Source organism: Hylaeus anthracinus, unplaced genomic scaffold, assembly GCF_026225885.1.
Source record: "Hylaeus anthracinus isolate JK02 unplaced genomic scaffold, UHH_iyHylAnth1.0_haploid 11997, whole genome shotgun sequence".
Classification (NCBI taxonomy): domain Eukaryota; kingdom Metazoa; phylum Arthropoda; class Insecta; order Hymenoptera; family Colletidae; genus Hylaeus; species Hylaeus anthracinus.
In genome coordinates, this window is record NW_026534344.1 from 4,769,311 (window position 1) to 4,793,313 (window position 24,003).

At 40.6% G+C, this 24,003-nt stretch overlaps 1 protein-coding gene and 1 long non-coding RNA gene across 6 annotated transcripts in view; one reads left to right on the forward strand and one right to left on the reverse strand.

The window, feature by feature from the left end:
• The window catches only part of LOC128889549 (terminal nucleotidyltransferase 5C), a 120,724-nt gene extending 106,503 nt beyond the window's left edge, over positions 1-14,221 (forward strand). For 3 of the 5 annotated variants that reach the window (XM_054147269.1, XM_054147270.1, XM_054147271.1), the window contains one exon: positions 11,476-14,221. In XM_054147269.1, the coding sequence (XP_054003244.1) occupies positions 11,476-12,798 (1,323 nt within the window). In that variant the 3' untranslated portion in view covers positions 12,799-14,221. Of the gene's footprint in view, positions 1-7,558; positions 7,837-8,053; positions 8,279-11,475 lie in introns of those variants that run through there. The other 2 variants (XM_054147273.1, XM_054147272.1) reach the window with 2 other exon arrangements.
• The window catches only part of LOC128889553 (uncharacterized), a 133,220-nt gene extending 112,629 nt beyond the window's left edge, over positions 1-20,591 (reverse strand). Inside the window, exons 1-2 of the long non-coding RNA XR_008460465.1 lie at positions 20,526-20,591; positions 19,955-20,471 (exon numbers count right to left, since the gene is read on the reverse strand). This is a non-coding gene — a long non-coding RNA (uncharacterized LOC128889553). The remainder of the gene's footprint in view (positions 1-19,954; positions 20,472-20,525) is intronic.
• Between the last annotated feature and the right edge of the window lie 3,412 nt (positions 20,592-24,003).

Consider the following 24,003-nt stretch of genomic DNA (forward strand, 5'->3'; position numbering starts at 1 on the left):
GTGAAAATGCTGAATGTCTTGAGCGTCTTGAAGTCGAAGGTTCTTCGCGTTAGGAACAACGGAAAATAGATTAGAATAATGTCTGAATAATGGATGCTCCACATTTTGCATTGTACTCTTTGCTATGCCATTTTCGAGTCAGGCTCGTCGTCGTGATCTCCCGTCAAAGAAAACAACGTTGTTACACGAATTGCGTCCACGTTGAGGTAAACTCAGTCGACTAAAGTGCAGCATGTCGAGTGCACTTCCTGAATGCAGGGACCATAAGGATGTGTGCACTGCTGTTCATAAGTACACGTGGATGCATCCTGTCGAAAATAGGGGATACGTTGCGCACACTGCTGCTTTATCTTAATGCTAAACATACGTTTACCATCTTGATGCTTTCGCGAATAGGACAACATCGTAGAAATTGACAGACTTTATTATTTTAGATCTTATAGTTGAAGCTTATAGTCTGAGCTTTGAATCGACTCTGAATATGTGAATTTTTAACCAGAAGATTGGTACTTGTCAATTAAAAATCATCGAGGTAGAATTGAATTCATCCAAGAAAAATTATTATTTAAAAATTTTGAAAAGTTCGCAGAATATGCAAAATTGCTACACACGAAATTTAGAGGATGCAATATAAGCTTATAATTTTAGAAATTTAGAAAGTTTCGAATGCGAATACTTTGTTGTTTCTAAGGATTATTTTTCCCTCAAATTAAATTATGTGCCTTGTACAGAATAATTATTCACACAACTTGTACAGTTGGTGTATCTTGGGAATATGTATAAAGCTGGTGTATCGACAAAGGCAAAACTTCAACTGTTAAGTAATAGGAAACTTCATTATTATTCGAGGAAGTTTCACGCAACTTTTCAACTGTATTCCTTTGCGTCGCCTAATCGACGCACGATTAAAAGTACCAGGGGCGGAGGATACATTATTAAAAAATCATTCGAGGGAGTAGCGGCTTATCGACATAAGAACTTCAGCTTAATGTGTTTGGAAGTTCGATTCTCGGGATTTATGCCGTTGCGTGTTGTTCTAATTCGCTTCAGAGAGTCCTTGAGACTATTTAGATAATTTTATTGGAAAAAGGCAGGAATAAATGTTTGCTCGATATTGTTTTGCTATTGTGGTAGGGAAAAATGTAGAATTTTATTTTTATTTATTTATCGTTAAAAGAACGACGAATATAGAGATTATAATTATAAAAGTTATACTAAGTTTTGTGTTCAAAAGTCAGTCTTCTCAGGTCGGTGGAACAAGCTTGGATTCGCTTTTCCTAGAAACGGTTTTACGCGGAATTAATCTTCCATGTTTCTTTGTGTCGTCTGTCATTATTCTGAGAAACGCAATTTCAGTACTCGCGCACTTGACTCCGTCGTCATACGCTTCGCGTGCTTCGTATAAATGACGTTAGGCGATTTAGAAAGAAGACTAAAGCGGCAACAAGTTTATCCTGGCCGTTGTCGCGACGACGGCTATGAAGACGAAGTTGTTCAATATCCACGATGCAACTTTTCCTAATTCTGTTCCGTGAACTCTATTATAAATTAACAAGTTCGAAATCTTTTTGTTCCCGTTGTATCTAAAGAACTAATTCACAGTTCGGACAATAACAAAAATGTTGAGTATATGAAATCTTTAACGTTCTAAATGTCTTGATAATATTAAGACTCCTGAATTTTGTAATAAATGAATTGAATTCTCGTAATTTATATTAAATGAAATCGAATACACAATTAATCAGATAGGGATAAGAGAGAAATGATATTTATTCGTGATTTAAACGAACATATCGGAAGTTTAAGAGTGAATAATAAAAATTTCGATCTTAGTGATCAAGTAGAGGACTCTTATTCATTAATGGACATTAGATAACTCAGAGCAAAAGAAAAACAATTCATATTATCATAACATCAACGTACTGGTGGTAATCAGCATTCATTTTCCTCATCACTGTGCAAAGTACAATCCGAAACTGAATCATGCCAATCAAGTAGCAATGAAATGATCCCATGAATAATGTAAGAATGCCTAAAAAAAAATTGAGATGAAGGAGGACGTTAAACAACAGCAGAGATAATTAATTGGGTTCTTTAAAAAAAAAATGCCTCGAGATATTGTTTCATGATAAAACTCATTTGAATGTTTTCATTAAAATATCTTTTACAAATCTCAACAGGGACCAGTAATTTCGTTCAAGTATCGAGGAAACTTGACTTCACCTCACGCTATAGTAATTCGCGAATCGCATGCCATGTACTCGCAGCGTCCCGCGACAAAACACGTAACTTTCGTTTCATGTCGACCACTAAAGACGATTGAATCAAACGAGCACCCGAGCTGGAGAAACGCAGACACGTGTCCATAGAAGAAGCGAAACATAACGATTTCACGTGCACGGTGAACCTGCATCGCCACTGGTGCAATCATTCGTTGACCCATGCAACTGGCTGCGCACGGCGACCAATGGAGAACGCTTCCGGATGCGCGACCAGAGTTGACTTTTCCGCGTGCTTGCCACTGATCCATGACGAGATTTCACTTAAATTAACCTATTCGTAAAAAAAAAAGAAAAAAAAATATCTTTGATGGATCGACTTTAATTTGATCGAGATAAAGCGTTCGTAATTTGTAGATCATTCATTCGCTCGCGAACGAGCGTAAATAATTGAAAATTTATGCCTCATACCAAATCGGGATGTTTCGCGTAATTCGTTTAGGGGTTTTCAATGTTGCAATTGTCGAGATTTTATAGCGATTATTATTATAGCGTAATAGTACATTTGGCAACATTACCTACAATTGAATGATATGTGTGTAATAGCTCGAGACTGTTGCGCAATCTGAGAGCAGGTAACCTGGTGAGTCAGAAACATATAGTAAACGTCAGAAATCAGAGTGCCAGTAAATATAGCGCGCGGAGTACAGAGCAGCGAAGAATTTCAGTGTTGAGAATTCCGCATGTAAGAAGCAGGAATTAAAACTCTTCGATCTCTCGGAAGTATCGAAATTCTTGTGTGTGTTTAGTACGTTTAAGTGTTTCAAACCACTTTGCGGAATTAAATGCCTCGAATGTCTTGAAAGTATTAATAATCGTGAATGTTTTTGATCTCTATAAAAAGGCTTTTAATTAAGAAAGCGGAAGATTACGATTCCGCGAGCACGGTGAACCTGCATTGCCATGAGTGCAATCATTCCGTTGACCGGCTGCGCTATCGACGACCATTCGCGAACGTTTCCTGATGCGCGACGGGAATTCTTGGTCTTTCCGCGTGCTTTTCACCGATCCGTAGCAAGATTTCACTGAAATTAACGCACTTATACAAACCTTAATACGCATACTTCGGTTGCCTCAAGCTGAATAATTACGTGAAGAATATCGACAGTACATATTTTCAATTTTTGAAGAGCGCAGAGTTGACTTATTTAAATTCTGCCTACTTGAAGTGGTTTGTAAACGTAGAACGAAACTGCTTCGCGTTTTTATAAACTGTATAACGAGTTGAATGGTAGGGTAGCAATTACGAAACTTTTTTTCGAGAGAGGACGTGTATACGATTTTGTGAAATGTTTGCTAATTTCCTACGAGTGTTTGCGTTAACACGTTTACTGCCACGCTAAATTCACGACTGACGAATCCCATCAGGCCACGGTTTTATGGCCGTGCACGCGCGTGTAACGTATTCACAGTCGGATTAATTAATGAAGGGGTCGACTGCATTCGCTAGTTCTATCCTTGGTGTGTTCGATGCCTAAACAGTAATTCAATCTTAATCGATTCCAATGTAAGCTACAAAGAAACCATTTTCCTGCCGAAGAACAGCTTTTACCGCAAAGGGAAACCTCTTAGGACTGTTACTATCACTTTGCTCGAATCAAAATTTTTAATGTAATTTTATTAAACTTCACGAGCCATAACTTCGCACTAATCAAAATTATTAATAAATTCGAGAACATTTCAATTATTTATTCTTCAACTACACAGTCACCTTTCGAACATCACTGCTTACACAATTACTTGTACTTTATTTTCCGTCATAATCGTTGGACAGGTGATTACCTATTTCTCGATAATATTTCTCCCACGTTGCTTTGGTTAATGGAGAAGAAAATAACCTGAATACAAAGCTGACTGCTCCGATGGCTAAAAATACCATACAATGTGCGAGTTGCTGATCTTTAAGAGCAGTCGTAACGGTGTACTACCTATAGGGTGTCTCGCGATTTTCCAGTCAAACTGTGCCAGTCTGTGAATGGAGATAAGAGAATTGCTTTTTCGCACCTCTGATAGACATCTATAATATATATACTTTTCTTGTTATACATATCGTCAATTGTCTAAATAAATAATTGTGCGAGAATCAACTGAAACGAAAAGAAGATGCATATTCTCTTAGGTGTAGCCTCTACTATAAATCATACAATATACAAAGGTTTTGTATGTATGTACGTTAAAAAGCAAACCTTGTTGAAATCTTTCCAAAACTTTGGAAAACCCTTTAAATATTTCCTTACTTATAGTAGGTGTAGCCTTAAATAGTGCCTTAAATAGTCACCTTAAATAGTGCATCTGCCCTATGAGTGCAAAAGGGTTAACGGATGTCGATCAGGTGAACGCAAGAAACACAGCCAGGCCCCTTTAAATGGGATTCAGATTCTATTTCCATCCGCGTGGATCGATACGCAGCAACGGTGCAACGAGATTTATCGCATTAACGAGACTCGTCGATGTATTGTAAGCACCAGTGACGCTCGTAAGCCGGTGATTTCGCTTGGAAAATGGGAGATATCGGTGAAACGAACCAAACGTAGCTCGCCCCGTTCATTGCTGTATAGAAAAATCGTCGGTTTCTTCAATTGTCCCCGCTGGCCTTCCTTCCCCACGAGACGCGTCGCTGGTCGCGCGTCGAGTGCGGATGCTTCGTGTCTTAAAACGGAATTATCGAGGTTTCCTGGGAAAATCTCGCGCGAACGTCGTCGATATTCATGGAAAAGCCATTCTCCCGTGAACAGGTGATGGGAAACGGGGTTCCCGAACCTCCGGGAAATGGAACAGGTGTACAACGAACGAACGTCTTTTCTTGTTTACGTCCAACATCCGCGCGTCACTTCCAATTTAACAATTGAGACGACGTCATTAGGATACCGTGTTTTGTGCTACCACGTTCCTGGAACAAAGAACGCGTAGCACAAAGCATCGATGCGTTAAATAGCATCGTTTGTTTACCGAAGATTACCTTACGAAATATTTTCTAAAAAAAATTCTAGTATTTCAATTATAATATCACTTAAATCTCAAATGAAAATACCCACGATCGCAATTTCAATTTAAATATAATATCGCGAATATCAAAACTCCCCATTTACAAGCAAAAGAGTACTTCACCCTCGAGATCTGTAGACACCGGGTACATTTGCATACCGTGTTCAATCGTCATAAGAGTCGCGTAAATCGCTTCACAGTTTTCACTTCCCCATTTTGTGCGTCGTCTGTCCGTGTTTTCACGGACAAACTCACCCCCCGGGCCGCGACGCCGAGCCTCCCCAACGCCAACAGAACATATTTTCGTCACTGGGACGAAATTACAAGTCCGCGACGAGCGTAAAAATAAAATCGTGGCCCCGCGTTGACGTGGGTTGACGACTGAGTATCGTGGGCGGGATAGGAGGCAAGGATCGATAATACTTGTCGACCCTTCTCGTTGGTCCAGCCTCTATTCCTCCGACGCGACGCGTGGGCGTCGGGGAAATACGCCACCCGCGCCCAAACGAATCCCCATTCTACGTGGATGTACAACGGATGGAATTAAACGTGACTGAACTCTCGATATACAGAAAAGGGTGGTACTTTGCACGGAGTATTTTATTTTTGTCTTTTAAAGTGTTCCTCAAAGTGCAAGACAACTATTAAGATCTTGCTTGAAGAAACGTGGATGTATCATGGAAATGGGGGTCTGGAATGTACTGGTAGAACTTTGATGATTGCTTCGAACCCCGCTTGTTGCGCACTGTCGACGAGTAGAGGGAGATGGTCACTGACTATTGGTCATTTTCACTTTTCTGTACACCTCGCTGTATATTCACTTGCATATTTTGCTGAAACAAACACTCAGACAGATAAATATATAAAATTGCAAAAGTACCCACCCTTAGATACTCTCGTATTCGCGTTTACGCAAGAATTTAACTGGTATCAGACGGACTCGAGCAAATTTTATTCCAAACAAAGAAGATAAATTGCATATTTATTTGCGCGAATGAAAGCAATTCCAGAGAAAACGACGCTAATCCGATGCGCGAAGAATAACAGCGACTGAAGAATCCTTTTGAATGAATCTGACACTTTTATTCTTTATTTTTAATTAATGTGGAGCTGTTATCTCTTATTCGGAATAAAGGTTACCCAACTGTGGTGTCAGCCAACGGAATATGTATACAGTGCACGAAGCAGGTACTTTTCATCGCATAACCCTTGAGACCCGACAAACGACGCTGAAGTTTGATCAACCAACCGCTGAAGAGAGTAGCTCTGCCCCAGATCCAGCCTCTCTCCCCGCGTAACCACGTCGACTGCTCCAGTACCTCGCTATGACGTCATACCGAGGAACGCGTGGGCGTCTCTGAATGAACACGCCAGCCAGGATAAGGTTATACGAGAGCGTGTGGTCGATGGAAGGAAGGAATACAGTGAACTCGTAAATTGGAAGCGCCCCGAAGGGTGCGCGTTTGTGCGTAGAAAGATATGGAAGCCAAGGCCCCCCCACGCAAAACGTACTTCCACTCTACCATGAAACACCCCGCGATGACTAACCGTGTTTGTTCGATATGGATAATGTTAGTATAAATATAGAAGTAGCTGTAGCGGTTATCAAACTATAAACAGTAATTGGTTCACCAGAGGGTAGCGTATTATAAAATTGCAAGTTGTAATTAACTTATTTAGATGAAGGAATTTTATTTTTTTTTTTTTTTTTTTTTTTTTGTTATTTAAAACATCTTTTAAAAGAAAGAACTCGAATTTATTTCAATCGTGAGTAAAGTTTGAAAGTCTAGAAGGTACTAATAATATCACGATGATTGGTTAATATCGGTTAAATAATACATTTCTCATGAAAATTGAGAATTGCGTTACCATTCATAAAACAGAAAAAGAAATTCGTTGAAATTCGCAAAACTAAAAATGAACGAGTACGACTTGCCAATGAAAATTTCAGAAGGAAGGAAACTTTGAATAATGAATTTATTTTGAGAAATCGACTAGCTTGTACGAAAAAAATTAACTGAAAATGCACGTGACGCATCACAATGCACTGCATGCCCGAGGTTAATTAATTCGCATGTACCGTTTGATACGGTCGCGTCGGCGTAATCGGATTTACAACCCGCTAAATTCGTCTCGGAATCGCGGCGTCGATAGTATTGGTTGGCTTTGTGCTGCCCTCCTGGAGCGCCGCGACGCCGCTACTGCTGATGGTGCTGTCGCCACCGCCGCCGCCTCCATCCCCACTATCACCGACAGTACATACGCTTGATTCGCCTTTCACTGCGCTGGCCTCAGTTCGCTGGTGACTCCCGTCGGCCGCGGATCTCTCTGTAATACCGTCGAAGTCTCGAGATCGCTAGCTACGCACGTAATTCGTGTTCGCGCTTGCTCCGATTCGGTGGTACTCCTCTTCGATCAAACTCACGATCGTTTCGATCAATCTTTCGCGAATAATACAGTATTTCGAGTGTACTCTTTGCGAGTCGCGGTGTTTATCGAAAGGAACTCCAATCCAGTGGTAGCAGCGAATCCAGCTTGGGACACTCGGCGACCAGTCGAGTGCTTCTTCATGGTAAGCCTCGCGACAGGGCTTCGTGCGCTAGATTGATTATTTCCACGCTGGACGCGTGCTCCACAGGTGGTGCGACAGTTCTTGACCGTCGTTTGTGAAATAATGCCAATCGTGGTGACTACCTTTCGGTCCGCGATCTCCTCCACATGCTCTTCTCTTCGTTTAGGAGTTGATTCGCGTAATAATCGCGTTGGTGTTCCAGTTCGCGTCGATCGTTCGCGAATACGCGGTGAGTGCCGCGCGGACGAGTGAAAGTTCGGTGATTTCGTCGAGGTGAATCTCGACGTTGGTTCTGCGTCGCACGGTGATCGGGGGAAGAGAATAGATGTTACTCGGAGCTGTAGACGTTTTCTGAGTTTTTGGAGAAATTCGGTTTCGTGCTGGGGATTTGTATTTGAGCTGTGACTCGATTTCTTTGGAATTAGTGTTACGCTTCGGCAGGGTATGTGAGCAGTTTTTTCTTCAATGCGAGGTACTCTGTCGAGTAATGGTGTAATTTGGGTAAATTCGTAGGGACTCGTGGTCACAGAGAGAAATGTACTAATAGTTTAAAGGGTTAATAAGAATTGTGGGAATTGATTAGTGGTTTGCAATAAATATGGCTGCTTATAGGCACCATAAGGAAATATATTGATTTATTAATAATTAATATGGCAAGATATTAAAGTGTTATTAATGTTATTGTATTGCTGAATATATTGTAACGTTTGACATGTGAACATTAATACTATATTGTTTAATATAGTGTCAAGTATAACAGAATGTATCAATATTCTATAATATACCTTGACCATTTCCAAATGAATTTATACATACTACAGGCACCGCAAGTAATACATAAACATATTAATATTAATCACACAACCAAGCAAGTCCTACAATTATTATTGGTAGAGTGGTGCATACTTACGATTGCTTAATAGTACTATTAATTGAACAAAATATTTTAATTAAAAATCTATAATGTTTCTCGTTAAGACCGTGAACAAACGTTTCCAATATAATATTTTCCGAAAATTCTGATCGTCGAATCCGAGTTCCCTTTCAGGGGAAATTTGTCTCGTTGAATAATGTGTGTTTGAATCGTCAGTCGTCGACTTTTATCCCGTTTTTCGCGTGTCAGCTGAGAGAATGAAACTTTGCGACGCGTGGACGCAATGTATGATGCAATGAACCGTAATCGACGGCACGGCTGTTAGCTAATGAAGTTACCACGATCAGGTGTTGTTCTCAAGTAGCACGGTGAAAACGACACCGCAGAAAGAGCGATCGAGACGTTTTGTTTGGCGTCGCCTAAAACAGAGACGAGCAAATTTTTATTTGAATACAAAATTTCAAATATCTGCTAAAGGATGAGCGTTACTTCATTCGATACTGGTTCGATAAAATTTAGAATTTGAAATTGATCGAACTTATCTTTATCCGCTTTAAATTTCTTTTATGGTCTTTTTTGTGGAAGTATCATATTGATTTTTATTTCATTTAAATATTAGATAGTATATTCAAGCTAGTGTAAAACCAAAGACAATACAAAAATAGAAAAATACAATACATACATACATACATACATACATACATATATATATATAGTACTACTGCTGAAATCAATGAAATAATTTTGTTGATTTTTCAACATTTATTCTAAAGCATAATTTTGCATTCCATATCGACTTCAGTTTTGAAATATCAGGTTTCAATGTTGCCTCGAGCAGATAGGTAAATTCTTATCCAGATAAAACATTTCACATTGCTAATAAAAGATAAACGTCTGTTTATCTGTTACACGTTCGATAAGAAGTGAAATTGAGAATTTTGAATTGTACATTGAAATTGTTTCACGCTGAATGAATAGAGACTTTCGTTAATTACAATTTAAATGATACGTATCGCTTATCAAACGAAGATAGGCGGTGTAAATAACTGTGGAATCAACAAGCATATGCATTACGCATCATTATATGAAAATAAAAGAATCCTAACGTTTTACGAACGATTAAAATAAAAAATTTTGATAAATGTTTAATTGCAATAAAATGTTGCTCTCTGGTCGTAGTTGGCATCGAGGCAGAGTGGTATCGATATCTCGGTGACGTAGGTCGACTCGTAATCGACCCAGTCACTATTACCAACTAACAAAGTAGACGATAATCGAGCCTTATCGCGCTCGGGATGAACTCTAAACTGTGTTTCGGTGCGCGTTCCTTCAATTCAAACTTTTTTATACGATAGAAAAAAAGTGATAGATTTTACTGCTACAAAAAAAAAAAAAAACAAAAAACAAAAAACAAATGTGACTTGGCTTCGTTTGTCGGAAACTCGAATAAAAACTATCACGTTCGCGACGATGACAATCCGGTTTCGAGTACAATCAGCTGCTGGAATAACGATGACTAACTGGCGACGTTATCGAACTATACAGCGTCAACATTCTTCTCCTTGAGATATTTTGTCTAGCAATGAAATCTATGAGCTTCGTGTTCTTTTATTTATTATATTTATTTGATGCATTTATGGCGTGTGTCCTGTATTCACTTACGCGAATTGAATTTTAATATGATTGTATTTAGAAGATAGAAAAGGTATAATTTAAATTTTTTACCTTGATGCGTATAAACTTTGAGTTGAAAATTCAATCGTTCGACCGACTTATGCAATGAAATATTTCCAAATGAATACCTAAAAATTGTATTGTCCGATCGAGTAAACATCACGAGTAAATTGCTATGCGTTGGCTTCAGTCGTCGTCGTCTATTATTTGAATGAAATTTTACTCATCTCCGTCTCTGCAATCAGTTCAATCGAATTCAAGCAGTTCGCTCGCTGCGAACAGTTGTTTCCTGTTATCCAACTTTTTTTTCCAGCGAGTCCAGTTAATCGCTGATAATTTACCGAGCGCGCGTTCATTAACGAACCATTCAGAGGCACCTAGCGTCGACGTCGCGAACGTGGACGCAAGGCGTCGACGTCGTCGCTCCCTCGGAAAAGCTAAAAAATTTCGAAACGTGAATAAAAGATAAACAACATTTTATTTGTTGCTCGTAATACAATATAACAGATTGAATTATGAAATGGTACATTCCACGATAAACAACTCAAAATTAAACTCGTACGAATGATATCTTTGATGCTGCTAATATTTTTTAAAAATTATGTTCGTTGACTATGGAATAGAAAATTGGTACATAAACGTTGACAGGTTAGGATAGTTCTAGATCAAAGTGCTACATCGCTTTGAAGTTGTTTTCTTTTATCATTAATCAATAATCATTGAAAAATATAGAAAAATCAAATAGATTCATATGAGACTGGATTGAATTTTACGAATCTGAAGTCAGGTTCCTAATTCGCGACTCAAGAAACCTCTGATTTTACTGAATTTCATGCGAACTAAACAATTTTTTTTTATTTATTCTCATTGCGTCAAGAAACTTCTACTTGTCAACATTCGTGCGAATTGCAAATTTGTTCATTTTCGAACCTTCGTATTCAATTCACAAAATCTGACTTGAGATTCATAAAATCAGCATCAACAACTCAGAAAGCCTCTCTGGATACCAACTGACAAATAGAATCTGCAAGAAAAAAAACGCCAGGATTGTAGGAGCTCTAATAACGTCCCGTATTTGATTTCTGTTACAGTGTGGCTCCCTGGAGATCGGCGAGGAACGCCAGCGTCGGGTCGCTATGATGGAGTCCTTGTGCCAGGTGAACGGCACCAAGACCAATGGCGGGAACGAGAACAACAGCAGCAACACCAACTCTAATAACAACCCGGACTGTCCAGATCCCCAGCAGAGGCTGGCGGTGCTCAGCTTCGAGCAGGTCCGTCGTCTGAACGATGTGATGAACGAGGTGGTCTGCATCCACGGTAGAGGCAACTTCCCCACTCTGGAGGTGCGACTCAGGGACCTGGTGACCGTGGTTCGCAGCAAATTAGAGTCCGATCCCAGCAACGGCGGTGCTGGGATGAGGGTACGCGACATACGTCTGAACGGAGGAGCCGCCTCTCACGTTCTCGCGACAGAGTCCCAACCGTACAACGATCTGGATCTGATCTTCGCCGTGGAATTGTCCAGCGGACGAAACTACGACAAGGTGAAGGCCGCGGTGCTGGGCTCCCTGTTCGACCTGTTGCCCGAAGGCGTCAGTCGCAAACGCATCACCACCTGCAGCCTGAAGGAAGCCTATGTAAGCAAGATGGTGAAAGTGAACAACGACGGCGACAGGTGGTCGTTGATCTCCCTAGGTAACTCCCGCGGTCACAGGAACGTCGAGTTGAAATTCGTCGATTCTATGAGGCGGCAATTCGAGTTCTCCGTGGACTCTTTTCAAATAGTACTCGACTCCCTGTTGTTGTTCTACGAGTGCAGCAAGCTGCCCATCGGCGAGAACTTCTATCCCACCGTGGTCGGCGAGTCCGTCTACGGAGACTTCCAGGAAGCCCTTTATCATCTACACAAGAAACTGATTTCGACGAGGCATCCGGAGGAGATACGCGGCGGCGGTCTGCTCAAGTACTGCAATCTCCTCGTGAAGATGTACAAACCCTCCCAACCCGACTACATCAAGACCCTCGAACGGTATATGTGCTCGAGATTCTTCATCGACTTTCCTGACATCAGCCAACAACGCGCCAAGCTGGAAAACTACCTGTGGAACCACTTCGTGGGACCCGAAGAGGAGGCTCTGAAATACCAATACCTGCTACTACTCCATAACGTCGTGGAGGAGTCCACCGTGTGCCTGATGGGCCACGAAAGACGACAGACGCTCGCGTTGATCGACAGTCTAGCTTACCAGGTCCTCTACCAGGAACAGCAGCAACGGCTCACCAGCCATCAACAAGCGCCACCCGGTCCCCCGGCCACCTACGTCTACGCGAACGGATACTACTACACTCCCGTGATACCCACCGCGTGTTACACGTGCACCTGTAACTCGTGGATGGCGTGTTCGTCGTGATGCGACCCAGACGCCAACGCCATCGTCGCCGCTAGCGCAGCCATCACCACCGCTACGACTACGACCACCCACGCCGAAATCGCCAGCTCCAAGGGCAGACGTCCACGGCAACCACGCCATCGTCTCCTCGAGGACGTAACGTCGACCTTGGCCGGCTGCCGACCTTGCGACGCGATCCTCAGTTGACGCTCGGAGCGGTCCAGCGCTAAGCACACCCAGAGCGTGACGAGGCAGCTCGTCGCGACGGAAGAGAAACAAGCTTTTGAGTAACGGTGCGCGTGTTATCATCCGTTGTCGTCGTGGATCGGTGACAGTGACCAGGGTCGAAAGGAAGACTGACCGCCGAGGGGAGAGAGACGGGAGGGGACGCGATATTCCCCCGCCTAGGGCGTCCGTGGTCTCTATTTCCTCTCGGACGCGGTGGACGAACGCTCAGACGTCGCGAGGGAGGACCAAACGCGACGGTACCTTGCTACGGTCGCAGGGGATGATCAACTGAGAGACTACAAGACTCCAAGCGAAAACGAATACAAAGTAACAATTGTGTTGTGTGCCTAGCATTCGAGAGACAGAAACGGGAACGCATATTATATCGTAGGCGGGGTATTCGAAGCGGGGACCTTCTTCCTGGATCGATTTCTGACGATACGAATCAGAAAATTCATCGTTTCTCTCTCTGAGTCTTTGTCGACGAGATATTTTTCCACGATCCTCGGCCGATTACATAATAAACAGGAGTGTTAAGCTGCTTTAACCGATATCCTCCAGCACCGACGGTTTAGGTGGCGAAAGGACAGAGAACCTTCGCGCTTAAATTTCACATCAGGAGTCGTTCGATGGGAGAAGGTTCTATATTTTCGTCGATACCCCATGTACACACGTAGACGCGCGAATAACGGGGATCCTCCGAGAAGACTCCGGTGGTTGTTCGCGGCGAGAGACTGCGCGCGCGTTTTTCGGGGCACGCTGCTGCGTGCCCGGAGTTTACGGGACACAGTGGCGCCGCCAAGCGGTGGCGTCACTGTACCGCGAGTCTTTCCAAACGGAACGGAGGATCCACGGGTTAGAAGAGGAACAACGAAGGACGGGAAGGAAACGGGCGACTCGATGGAGCACGACTCGCGAGAGAATCACGACTGAAAACTCACGGAAGCGTCTCACCGGGGCGCTCCGGTCGCCTCCCCTAACTTTCTTTTCCAGAAACAGAAAACAAAAAACGAAAAAAAAAACGTAAAAAAAAAAGATGATAAACAAATAAATAAAATAAAACACGAGAACGTTTCGAGGACGCGTACCCCGAGTAAATAGATAAGAAACGAAGGTAGTGGTGAATCGCGGATAGATGAGAGAGAGAGAGAGAGAGAGAGAGAGAGAGAGAGAAATATGGAGAGAAAAAAAAATCGAAAAAGAAAAAAAATGAAAACGAGACAAACATTGAACGGGGCGTGGCGTTTGCAAACAAAAATATTATAAATATATAAATATATATTTAAATATATAAATACATGTATAAAATCTATGTATAAATATTAATGTGTGGCTGTGAACACATTTCATCTAGATACTATGTAACGTGATAAGATTGAAATCGAGGACGAGCGGCGCGCGCGATCGGTGCGACACGAAGAACGAGCTTCACGGGCGTGGAGGGGGTGGGAGTCGGTTTTACCTATTCGTTTGTTTTCTTTTGATACCGGCGCAAACACACGGTTGAACAAACAAAAACAAGTAAACGAACGTCTACACGCGCGCCCACGCTCAGCCAGAAAGAGACGAAAGCCTATCGCGCGAGCCTAACGACGAGACACGGAAACAGACAATCTTCCCGGGCTTTTTCCAGGGTCCATCGGAACGAAGAAAGAGACGAACCAGTCGAAGGACGCGACCCAGAGGAACCCGTGGACGCTTTCTCTGGCGACCCTAGAGCGATCCTCGCGAGCCTAGTCTCCCGTGGCGGCAACGGCTTGCATAACTTTCTTTATTAGCTACCGTAATTATTTAATACCGCGAGCGAGAGCTGCGCGCGCGCGCGCGCGTGTAGGTGCGCGTGTTACCGATGATATCTTCGCGTGTATCTCTGCGCGTGTATATGCTCCGTACACGCACAGAGCCACCTCAGCCACGGATCTCCGCGCTCGCGCGCGTTTCTATTGCCTACGCGCGCTGTTTTCGTGAGAGAGTATGCGTCTTAGCGCCCACGTGTGTGTGTGTGTGTGTGTGTGTGTATGTATGCGTGTGTGCGGTACCAGCGTTCTTTATATGCGCGTGTCAGTATCGACTGGTGACCCCGTTAGTTAGCTCAGTCAGTCACTTTGCTCGCTCGCTCGCTCATCGGTTACTCTAGCCAGGCCTCGCTCGCTCGCTCGCTCGCTCGCTCGCTCACTCTTCCTTTCAGTTTGCCAGGCGAAAGTAAAGGCCTAATAAAAAGCCAAGCAAACTGGTTTTTCTGGTATATCGCGTGTTAACGCTAAGGAGAGCCAGGCCGACTGGCGTGCACCACGCCGTGCACCACCGTCCGCTTGTTCTCCGTTGCTCTACTACCACCACCTTCTTCACCCGCCACTACTTGTAAAACCTTCGGCCGCGTCGCGATCGTCTCGCTTTTCGACTGTCACCAGCTGCGACACCCTCCACGACGACCGTCGTCGACGCTGGTCGTGGCTTCCCTCGGCTCTCACGGCTGAGCATCCAATCGAGCCAGCTCGAGAGACACGCGCCACGAGGACGACGGAAACCGCGACCAAGGCGATGATGCTCCAGGGATGTTTTGTAATTTGGCCAGACGTTGAAGCGCGATCGAAAGCTCGCAAACGAAGGAGGGTCGACGATTTTGATAGCTGCACGGGTTTGGTGGTCCAGTAGCCACGTTAAGAATTTTCGTTTTTTTAGGGAACTTTGCTAGATCCTAAGAGCGCGAGTGCGTTAAGTGATATTCGACGTCGGATGTGTGGGCTCTTGAAAGTTTGAGTGGTGATCGATGGATGAAAGTGTGAATTCAGTGTCGAAGATAGCGTCTGAAGACTTGGAAGGTACTCTGGGACCTCAGCTAATAATTGAAATGAATTTTTCGGTGTTTGCTGAGTGTGGATGATCAATATCTGGATGACTGGAGTCGGATGTCCCGACTGTTAGAAGTTTGAGTATCATTGGTTAAAAACTTGTCTTGAATTTTACAGATAGTCCCTGAAGATCTGTGGACTACTTTAAAACTTCAATTGGAGATTAGCTGGAGTGTGGATGTTCAATGTGAGAATGATTAGGGTCGGATATCCCCACTTTGAAATACATTTACAAGGATACATACATATACAAAGATAGATCTTTACGATGAATATTCCTTGTTCTCTTATTGGCTAGTCTCTAAAGACTCTGAAAACAATTCGAATCTCCTGCTGGAGGTTTCTTAACGATAGGATCTTAAATATGCATGTTAGATAGATGTCTCAGTCCGAGTTGGACATCTCGAATAAGAAAGTTTCCAGTAGCATTGCTCGTAGAACAAACTTTTTCCTCGGTACATTGGGTAGTCTTTAATTGGACAGCTTCCAACTTCGGAGCTACTTGAACTTCGCTTGAAATTTCCTTATCATTAGGCTTTAAAATTCTTCGCGACTATTTGATGGGAAACTCAACATCAAGATGTATGATACGGGTCGGAACTCTTAACCCTGGAAGTTTGAACGATGATGTCCATTAAGTAAAAGTTTGCCTTGATAGGTTGGATAGTCCTCATAATTGGATAGCCTTACACAACTTTGAAGCTACTCGAAGACTTAGCTCTTTAACACTTTAGTTAGAATCTTCAACGACGAGACGACTCGAGTCTCAACTGTAGAAACTTGAATATTAGTGAACGAAAGGTTGTCTTCTATGTTAAATCGAATCAAATAACGATGGCAGTACTTGTAAACTTTAGCTAGACCTACTTTTTAATCAAATATGAATCGTCAACTTCACGATGACTGAAAGCGTAAATAAACTGTTAGTATTTCAGCTTAGAATCCTATATAATGGATAAATATTAATCCTCGATGTTAGAATGATTCTAGTTGAGACTTTTAGTAGAATTGCTCTCTAACTGATAATAAAATCAGGTCTGTTAAATAACTCTTAGCCTCGGACGTCTCTCGAACTATTTGACATTTATTCCATCGAAGGAAGATGGATGATAGACCCCTAGAGCTTTCGAACAACTCTTAAGCTACCTAGAAACTTCTTGGTGTACATCAGGATGACTCGAGTCGAAAATATCGTCTCCAGAATTGGAAATAATGAAAAGTTGCACCATTCAACATGCATTAGAGGAAGAGATTTGATTCAAACGTTATCACATTCTAAGACATAGAACTCTGCACGTTCGTTAAATGTAATATCTTCGTAGTAAAGTTGACTCGAGTCGTAGTCCTCAAGTTTAAGACTTCAGATAAAATTACAACGTTGGATTCAGTCTGTGATAAAAAGGAAATGATCGATTTCCTTCGAGTGCTTGCGGATAACTGCTAAAGTATCTCCAGCTGAAGTTTCATTGGAAACTTCGACCCCAAACTTTAATCCAAGCAGATGCTCAAAGAATGGGATCACTCGAGTCTAAACCGACCACTTCTGACTTGAACGTTTGAATGATAGTATTCGTTCTTAAAAAATAACCGAAGCTGAAGGATCGCAATATCGCCGGACTAGCAAAGTTCCCTAACGATTCTGAGCGCGCGTATCAAACTCGAAATCGGTCATAAAGACTCCTTTGGGAGCGCAAAAAGCATTCGAAGACTGCAGAGATTCTGTCAAAGTATTCGTTTCATGATTCGATCGAAGTAGACCGGAAATAAAAACAGAATCATCGAGTCTCCCGTCGTTTCTTCGTCCAGTCTCGTCGATGCTTCTTTAATTCCTGAAAGCTTTAAGTAACGTCCTCGACATCGATCACCGTCACAATCTGTCAGTTTCGATCTAGATTACCGATCGTTTTAACCTAGGTGACAGGTTTACGTATATATTATATATATAGATACATAGATATATCATCGTTGTATAAATTAAACGTGTGCGTGTAACCCTTTAACCGGGTACATTCGAGAAGCTCGCGTCTTTTATCGCAAACTTTTGTATTTTTACCGAAATCGTATCGCGTCAATAAATATTATCGATGAACCGCGTGTAATGTTCTTTCATTTTAAAAACAAAAAGAATCAAACAAAAAAGAAAAGAAAAGAAAAGAAAAGAAACAAAACAGTTTTTATCAATACCATTCGGAGGCAGTCCAATGATTTAGAAATCCGATTTCCAAGACCACACTTTCCTCCGAAATTGAATGAAAACTGATCACGGTTAAGGGGTTGAACTATCGATTTTCGCAAGTATCTCACTTCCTTCGACACGATCCAACGAACGAGACATTTTTATTCGCGTACGTCTGCTTCAAAGATCACGCGGAATCCCGAAAGCCACAGGAACCGAAGGCACATACGCCTCGAAGTTTGCTGCACACGAAATGGGAGCACATGTGCCCGAATATTGACACAAGCAAGATTTTAACGCGTGTGCTTCCGATTGCATTGACTTTTTAACTCGTACATTTGCTTTTGAAAGCTGTGTACAAGCTGAAAAGTCGACGCAACCGATAGCGCATGTGGCGGTAATCTTGCCGGAAGGGAAATTTTAACGGCATATGTTTTGGGTTACTTTGGTACTTTGACATGGACGAGACTCCCTCAGGAATCTCGTAGAAATCAATAAGCCAAAAAAATCAAAGACATACGTGTCCAAATCTTGCAAAATAGGAGCACATGTACCTTCGTTTGCATTGGCTCTTCTCTACAGTCTGTACGCGACGTCGATGGACCCCTCGCAGATCCCCTCGGGATTCGATTTTTTAGACAAAAGTAGACCAACACCGAGAAAAGGAAGCACCGTAATTTTTTTTAGAAAGTATAGAAATCGAAAACGACATTTTATGGAATCATTTACTCGCCAGCCGGGGTTGAGTATAATTATTGTTTTAGTTACGCGGTTTATTGCGAGATCAGTGGTATTAGAATCGTCGATCGTCATTGGTAGACTGCGAATTTTATGCATTTATGGTGTACGGTGTGAAAACCATATTCGAAACGTATGCAAAATAATATTTTATAGAATAATGTAATAATGTTAGTATTTAATTTTGCCCAAGTGTTTACGTTCTGTGTACGTTTAGCGTATGTTTTCTTTTTCTTAACGTTTACAAACACTGTAAATACATAAAATAGTCGTCTATAGTCATCGGTTATTTAAACCAAATTTTTCCAACGTCTTCTTTTCTCCCTGAATTGCATCATTGTTCGATTTTACGAGTTTTGTTGATTTTAGACAAAATTAACAAATTACTCAGTTTTGTCCAATATAGATATAATAACAAATTGTCAGTTTCCAAGGTATTTTTGATTGTTAACGGTTTGGATCACCTTCAGATTTATGTAAGATATAAATATAACATTGAAATTATTATTGTAAATATTTGAGAGAAACAGTGGAAACAACAACAATAATGTAGGAATAGAATCAAAATTAAAGTATTTCATAATAGTGAAGGTAGGTAAGGTACGAAATAATGTTTATGGTTATACATTGAATTTTTTTATTATTATAAGGATTAGGATTCATGCATTTCAAACCATCTTCAGAATTATCTAACCTGTAAATGTAAAATTGAAATAACAAATTAAAAATATTTTAATGAGACAATGAGAGCAAAAATAATAATAATAATAACGTAGAAGTAGACAGAAAATTAGAAAAAAAAAATCGTAATAGTCAAGGTAGGTAAGTCACGGACTAATGTTTATAATTTCAATTTCATATTTATCAGAAGCGTTAAATGCATTTTGAATCATCAAAATTATGTAACCTATGAATATAAAATTGAAATTGAAATTATAAACAATTGGGAAAAACTGCGGGAAGAAAAACAATAATATAAAAATAGAAACGGAATTATTAGATATCGTAATAGTCAGAATGGGTAAGGTACGTAATGTTTATAATCATAACGTGTATTTTTAGAAGAAATCCAATCGTCTATCAATTTATAAAAATAAATAAAGAGCTTACGGTTGACATCAAACGATAAACATTAGTGAATAAATATTAGCTACCAAAATGCTCTTATAAAAATTAAAATGACACATCTCGCGTAGCTCGGTACATTCATTTATTTAACGCATGTCCTAAGGCTACACACCGCGAGTTAATTATCTATACTTATAGCTTTCTTCGAAAATACTTTAGGTAAGATACTACACTCAGATATTAAGACTATTTGATTAGATGCATAAAATATCATATATATTTCTTTGGGGCATGTCCCTTTAAATCAGTTTACGTTGTTATAAGTTATGTACAAAATTAGACGTCGATCTGTTAATCATCGAAACAAGTAAATAAATAGATAAAAAGTGTATAAATAATATAATATAATCACGTTTACTCTGAAGATGATTCAAAACGTTAATAATAACGTAACTTGTTTTCGACAGACAATTCGTTATTATCTGCTACGTCGACAGATATAGCGTTCAATGTTATCAAATTTTTGTTAACTACCTTCATCTATCTCGCAGTTATTATTTTAATCCCGAAGGGAGAGGTATCAAGGAACCAAAAAGAGTATTTTTTAGTACGGTCTTTATCGTCCAAATTTTCTGATTTTTAAAGGGAGAGAGCGTGAACTTCGATCGCGATTTTCAAAGAATTACCGTTAATATCCAAGTCAATTCGGGCATATACAAACAACCTAAAAATATTTTTTTTTTTTTTTTTTTTTTTTTTTTTTTTTTTTTTTCGAAAAAAGAGCTTCATGCGATAGAGGATTAACCAGGACGAAAGAGTTCGTCGAGTCTGCGTTCCACAGCGCGCAGACAGTCCATTGTAATCGACGATTACAGCGAACCCTGTCTAAGAGACGCGAAAGTTGCCCGTCGAAGGGACGCATGGGTATTCCCAACAGCTTCTTAGAACCAAGAAAGAGATGGATGCTATACGAGCGAGTCTCGAGCTTTTAGGGGGAATATGAGCGTTCATATTTCTGATTCCTCGACGTCTAAGAGGCATGGCGTGGACCCTGACAGCCTGCTGCGCCTCTTAGACAGGATTCTTTTCGAACGAGCGTGCAGCGTGTGATCGATGCTCCGAGCGAATTGTCACTCGTGCCTAGACTTTCGTTGCAAAAATAGATGAGGAAAGAAACGTAAGACGAGCATGCAATGAGCATGATCGTAAACGCGTGTTCACACGATCGGGGGATGACGATAACGATGACGACCGGTGATAGGAGAATCAAATTTAGAAACGCGTCGTGTTGATACTTCGGCCGCTCGCACGGATGCAATTTCTTTTCTTTTTATTATTATTATTATTATTGTTATCATTATCGTTAATTGTCGTGTAGACGATCCGCGATGCTCGAGTTTGGAACGTGAATAATAACCATAAACGCTCGCCAACACGGATTTTTGTACGATGATGGTGCGCGACACTGTACTCGCCCCGATGATTATAATGATTTTTATATTTGAAAGAGAAGAAGAAATAAAATGCATTTACCTGACACAACGCTATGGTTATTATTCAACAGTCGAAGGAAGAGATTGGTGTCCCGTTTGCACTTGCGTGATCGATGGTGTATAACAGTGTTTCTCAAACTGAAGTCAGTTGCGAGCTGTTGGGAAAATAATTGAACATATAACGAAATCAACAAATATATTCGTAGTGTTTTGTTATCGTCATCGGTTAACGTTATCAACAGTTGGGAGCGACTAAAATATCCAGTTGTTATTCAATATGTTTTGTTCTGGTTCTGGTGGAAACAATGCACAAAATTGGCACGATTTAAATTCAATTCTAATTTTTGAAATATAAACAGAGCTATTTTTAAATGTATTTGCGGAAACAATGTAATTTAAAAATCTAATCTAAGAGTAGCCTAAAATAAAACCTGTCAAGAATTATCTTTTATTCAAAGCGAAGGAGAACAAAAGTGTTGTTCGAGAAACACTGGTACATAGTTTAGTAATTTGATAATAGCGCCAATGAAAATGGCAGGAATAAGATAGGGAGGAATTTGACCGTAGAAAGATTAAAGTAGAGACAAATCGGGGCGCAAAAGTATACGTGTGCACATATATACAGAGTGTCTAATGAAATATGTGTAATTCAAAAGTCCATTTGTCGCACCAAAATAATAAAAGTTCATTTAAACATTTATCCTGTCTGATGTCCGAGTGACGTGCATTTTTAATTTTTCCAAACGTGTCTCGTTACAACCTGAATTTTTCTGTACCAAGTTTTACTTGTCGTTAAATATTTATGCACACCATTAAATATTTCATACCTCGTCTCGATTCATTTTTACATCTATATTATGGATTAAAGTAAAAATCATTAAAAGACTTTAGAGTCAAATCTCTGATGTACTTTATTTATTGTTTATAAAGAACAGTCAGAATCATTGTTAATTACCTTGTCACGAACAATGACGTTTTACGTATTACTTTGTTTGGGATTCATATAAGAATAAAGAATATTCGTGCGAAATGAACGTTTGTACAAGCACTTTTTGTTACTCGTCTGTCATACGTTTACCGACAAAATCATCTTCATATTTTATGGAACACCTTGTATATACGTTTACACTCGCAGCCATCGGAGTTTCCACTCGGAGAAAAGTTTTCCCATTGGAGTTCACCGACGAGTAACATTCTATTGTTTCAAATCGGTGATTCGAACTTTAGCCTCGGGAATACAAACATGACAAATGGCGCAAATTCAACAACGAACGATTCCATTATTTTTTAAACGAAACTTGTTCAATTCGGTGCTTTTTACCGCGGTTCGTTAAGCATCGTTGAACGTTGCGTTAAACCTATCGAGTCGACATGTTTTTTTTTATTCATGCTCTCCGTAGACAGATTGCAACATTCAGTTTTGCACAATACTCGCCAACGCTCATAACTTTTTTTTTTTGTACATAAACAATCTTCAATTGTTGGTATTTTTATGTATTCATCACGAGATACTTCACTTGACAATTGAAATTTTAATTTTTGTTCAATTGGTTGTAACGAATAGACAGATCATTTTTTATTCGTTGTTCAACGTCGTTATATTAAAATGTTGTCTATGGACTCTAACGAGTGCTGAATGCGCCAATGAGAATCGAAAATAATTGGAGGAGATCCGTGGCAGAGCGAATAATTGTGCGTAGAGATTCGCTGTCGTCTTTAGATTAGATAAGAATTACAACATTCGCGTAGATTACGGATAATATAGCGAATCTTGTCTAAGAGGCGGCGCCTAGAGTTGGGCCAGGCAACTTAGAAAGGGAGGTAGGTGAAATTTAATTTAATTTTATAGTTTTCCACTCTTTAGCTCCGAGCTAGTAATTCCCACAAGCGTTGGAGATACCCACGCGCCTCTTATACAGGATTCGCTATACCTTAATCCATATAAAAAATGGAATTTTCTGCGTGTCGAACCAGTGTTGGATGAAATAATCGCGTGTCTGTCGACGTGCTGCTGTCCTGACGTGTGATCAGTCACAACAATCTAATTACACTTCATAATTTTGTACCATTATCGAAGACACCGGTATTAATCTTTCCGTGGGAATTCAATTTTTCATAAATTAATCCTTTATTCCATTAACTCGATCTAATCTTTCGAAAAATAAATCATTTCTTACACGAAGAGTATAAAAATAATTGCAATCCATATTTCCATCTTTATTGATTCAATAAATACAAATATTTTTATTCTAACCAGTAAAATCCATTTTATTTTTAGTTAACGTCACTGCGAATCCCAAGAGGAGCAACGTACGAACTTGTACGAATGACAGCACGTTGCTGAGAATGCCTGAAGATGTTCTTCAGGTTGAGTGACACCAGTTCCATTCTATAATCCCTTCAATCCCTTGTCCCACAAGCACTTGAAACGAGTACAGCTACCGAAAACAATGAATCAAACAGCACTAATTTTCGTGCACGTCGTGCGTTGAAACGATCGTGGTCCACGCGATACTTGGACAGCAAAGCGTCGGTTAGTCGAAAGGAAAAGTCCTTCGATTTCGTATCTATGCGAGAACATAACGTAGCGTTTGATAATCGTTCTTTCTTCTTTTCTTTTTCTTAAATAGACACGAGATAAGAGTATGAATATCGATTCGCTTGTACGAGT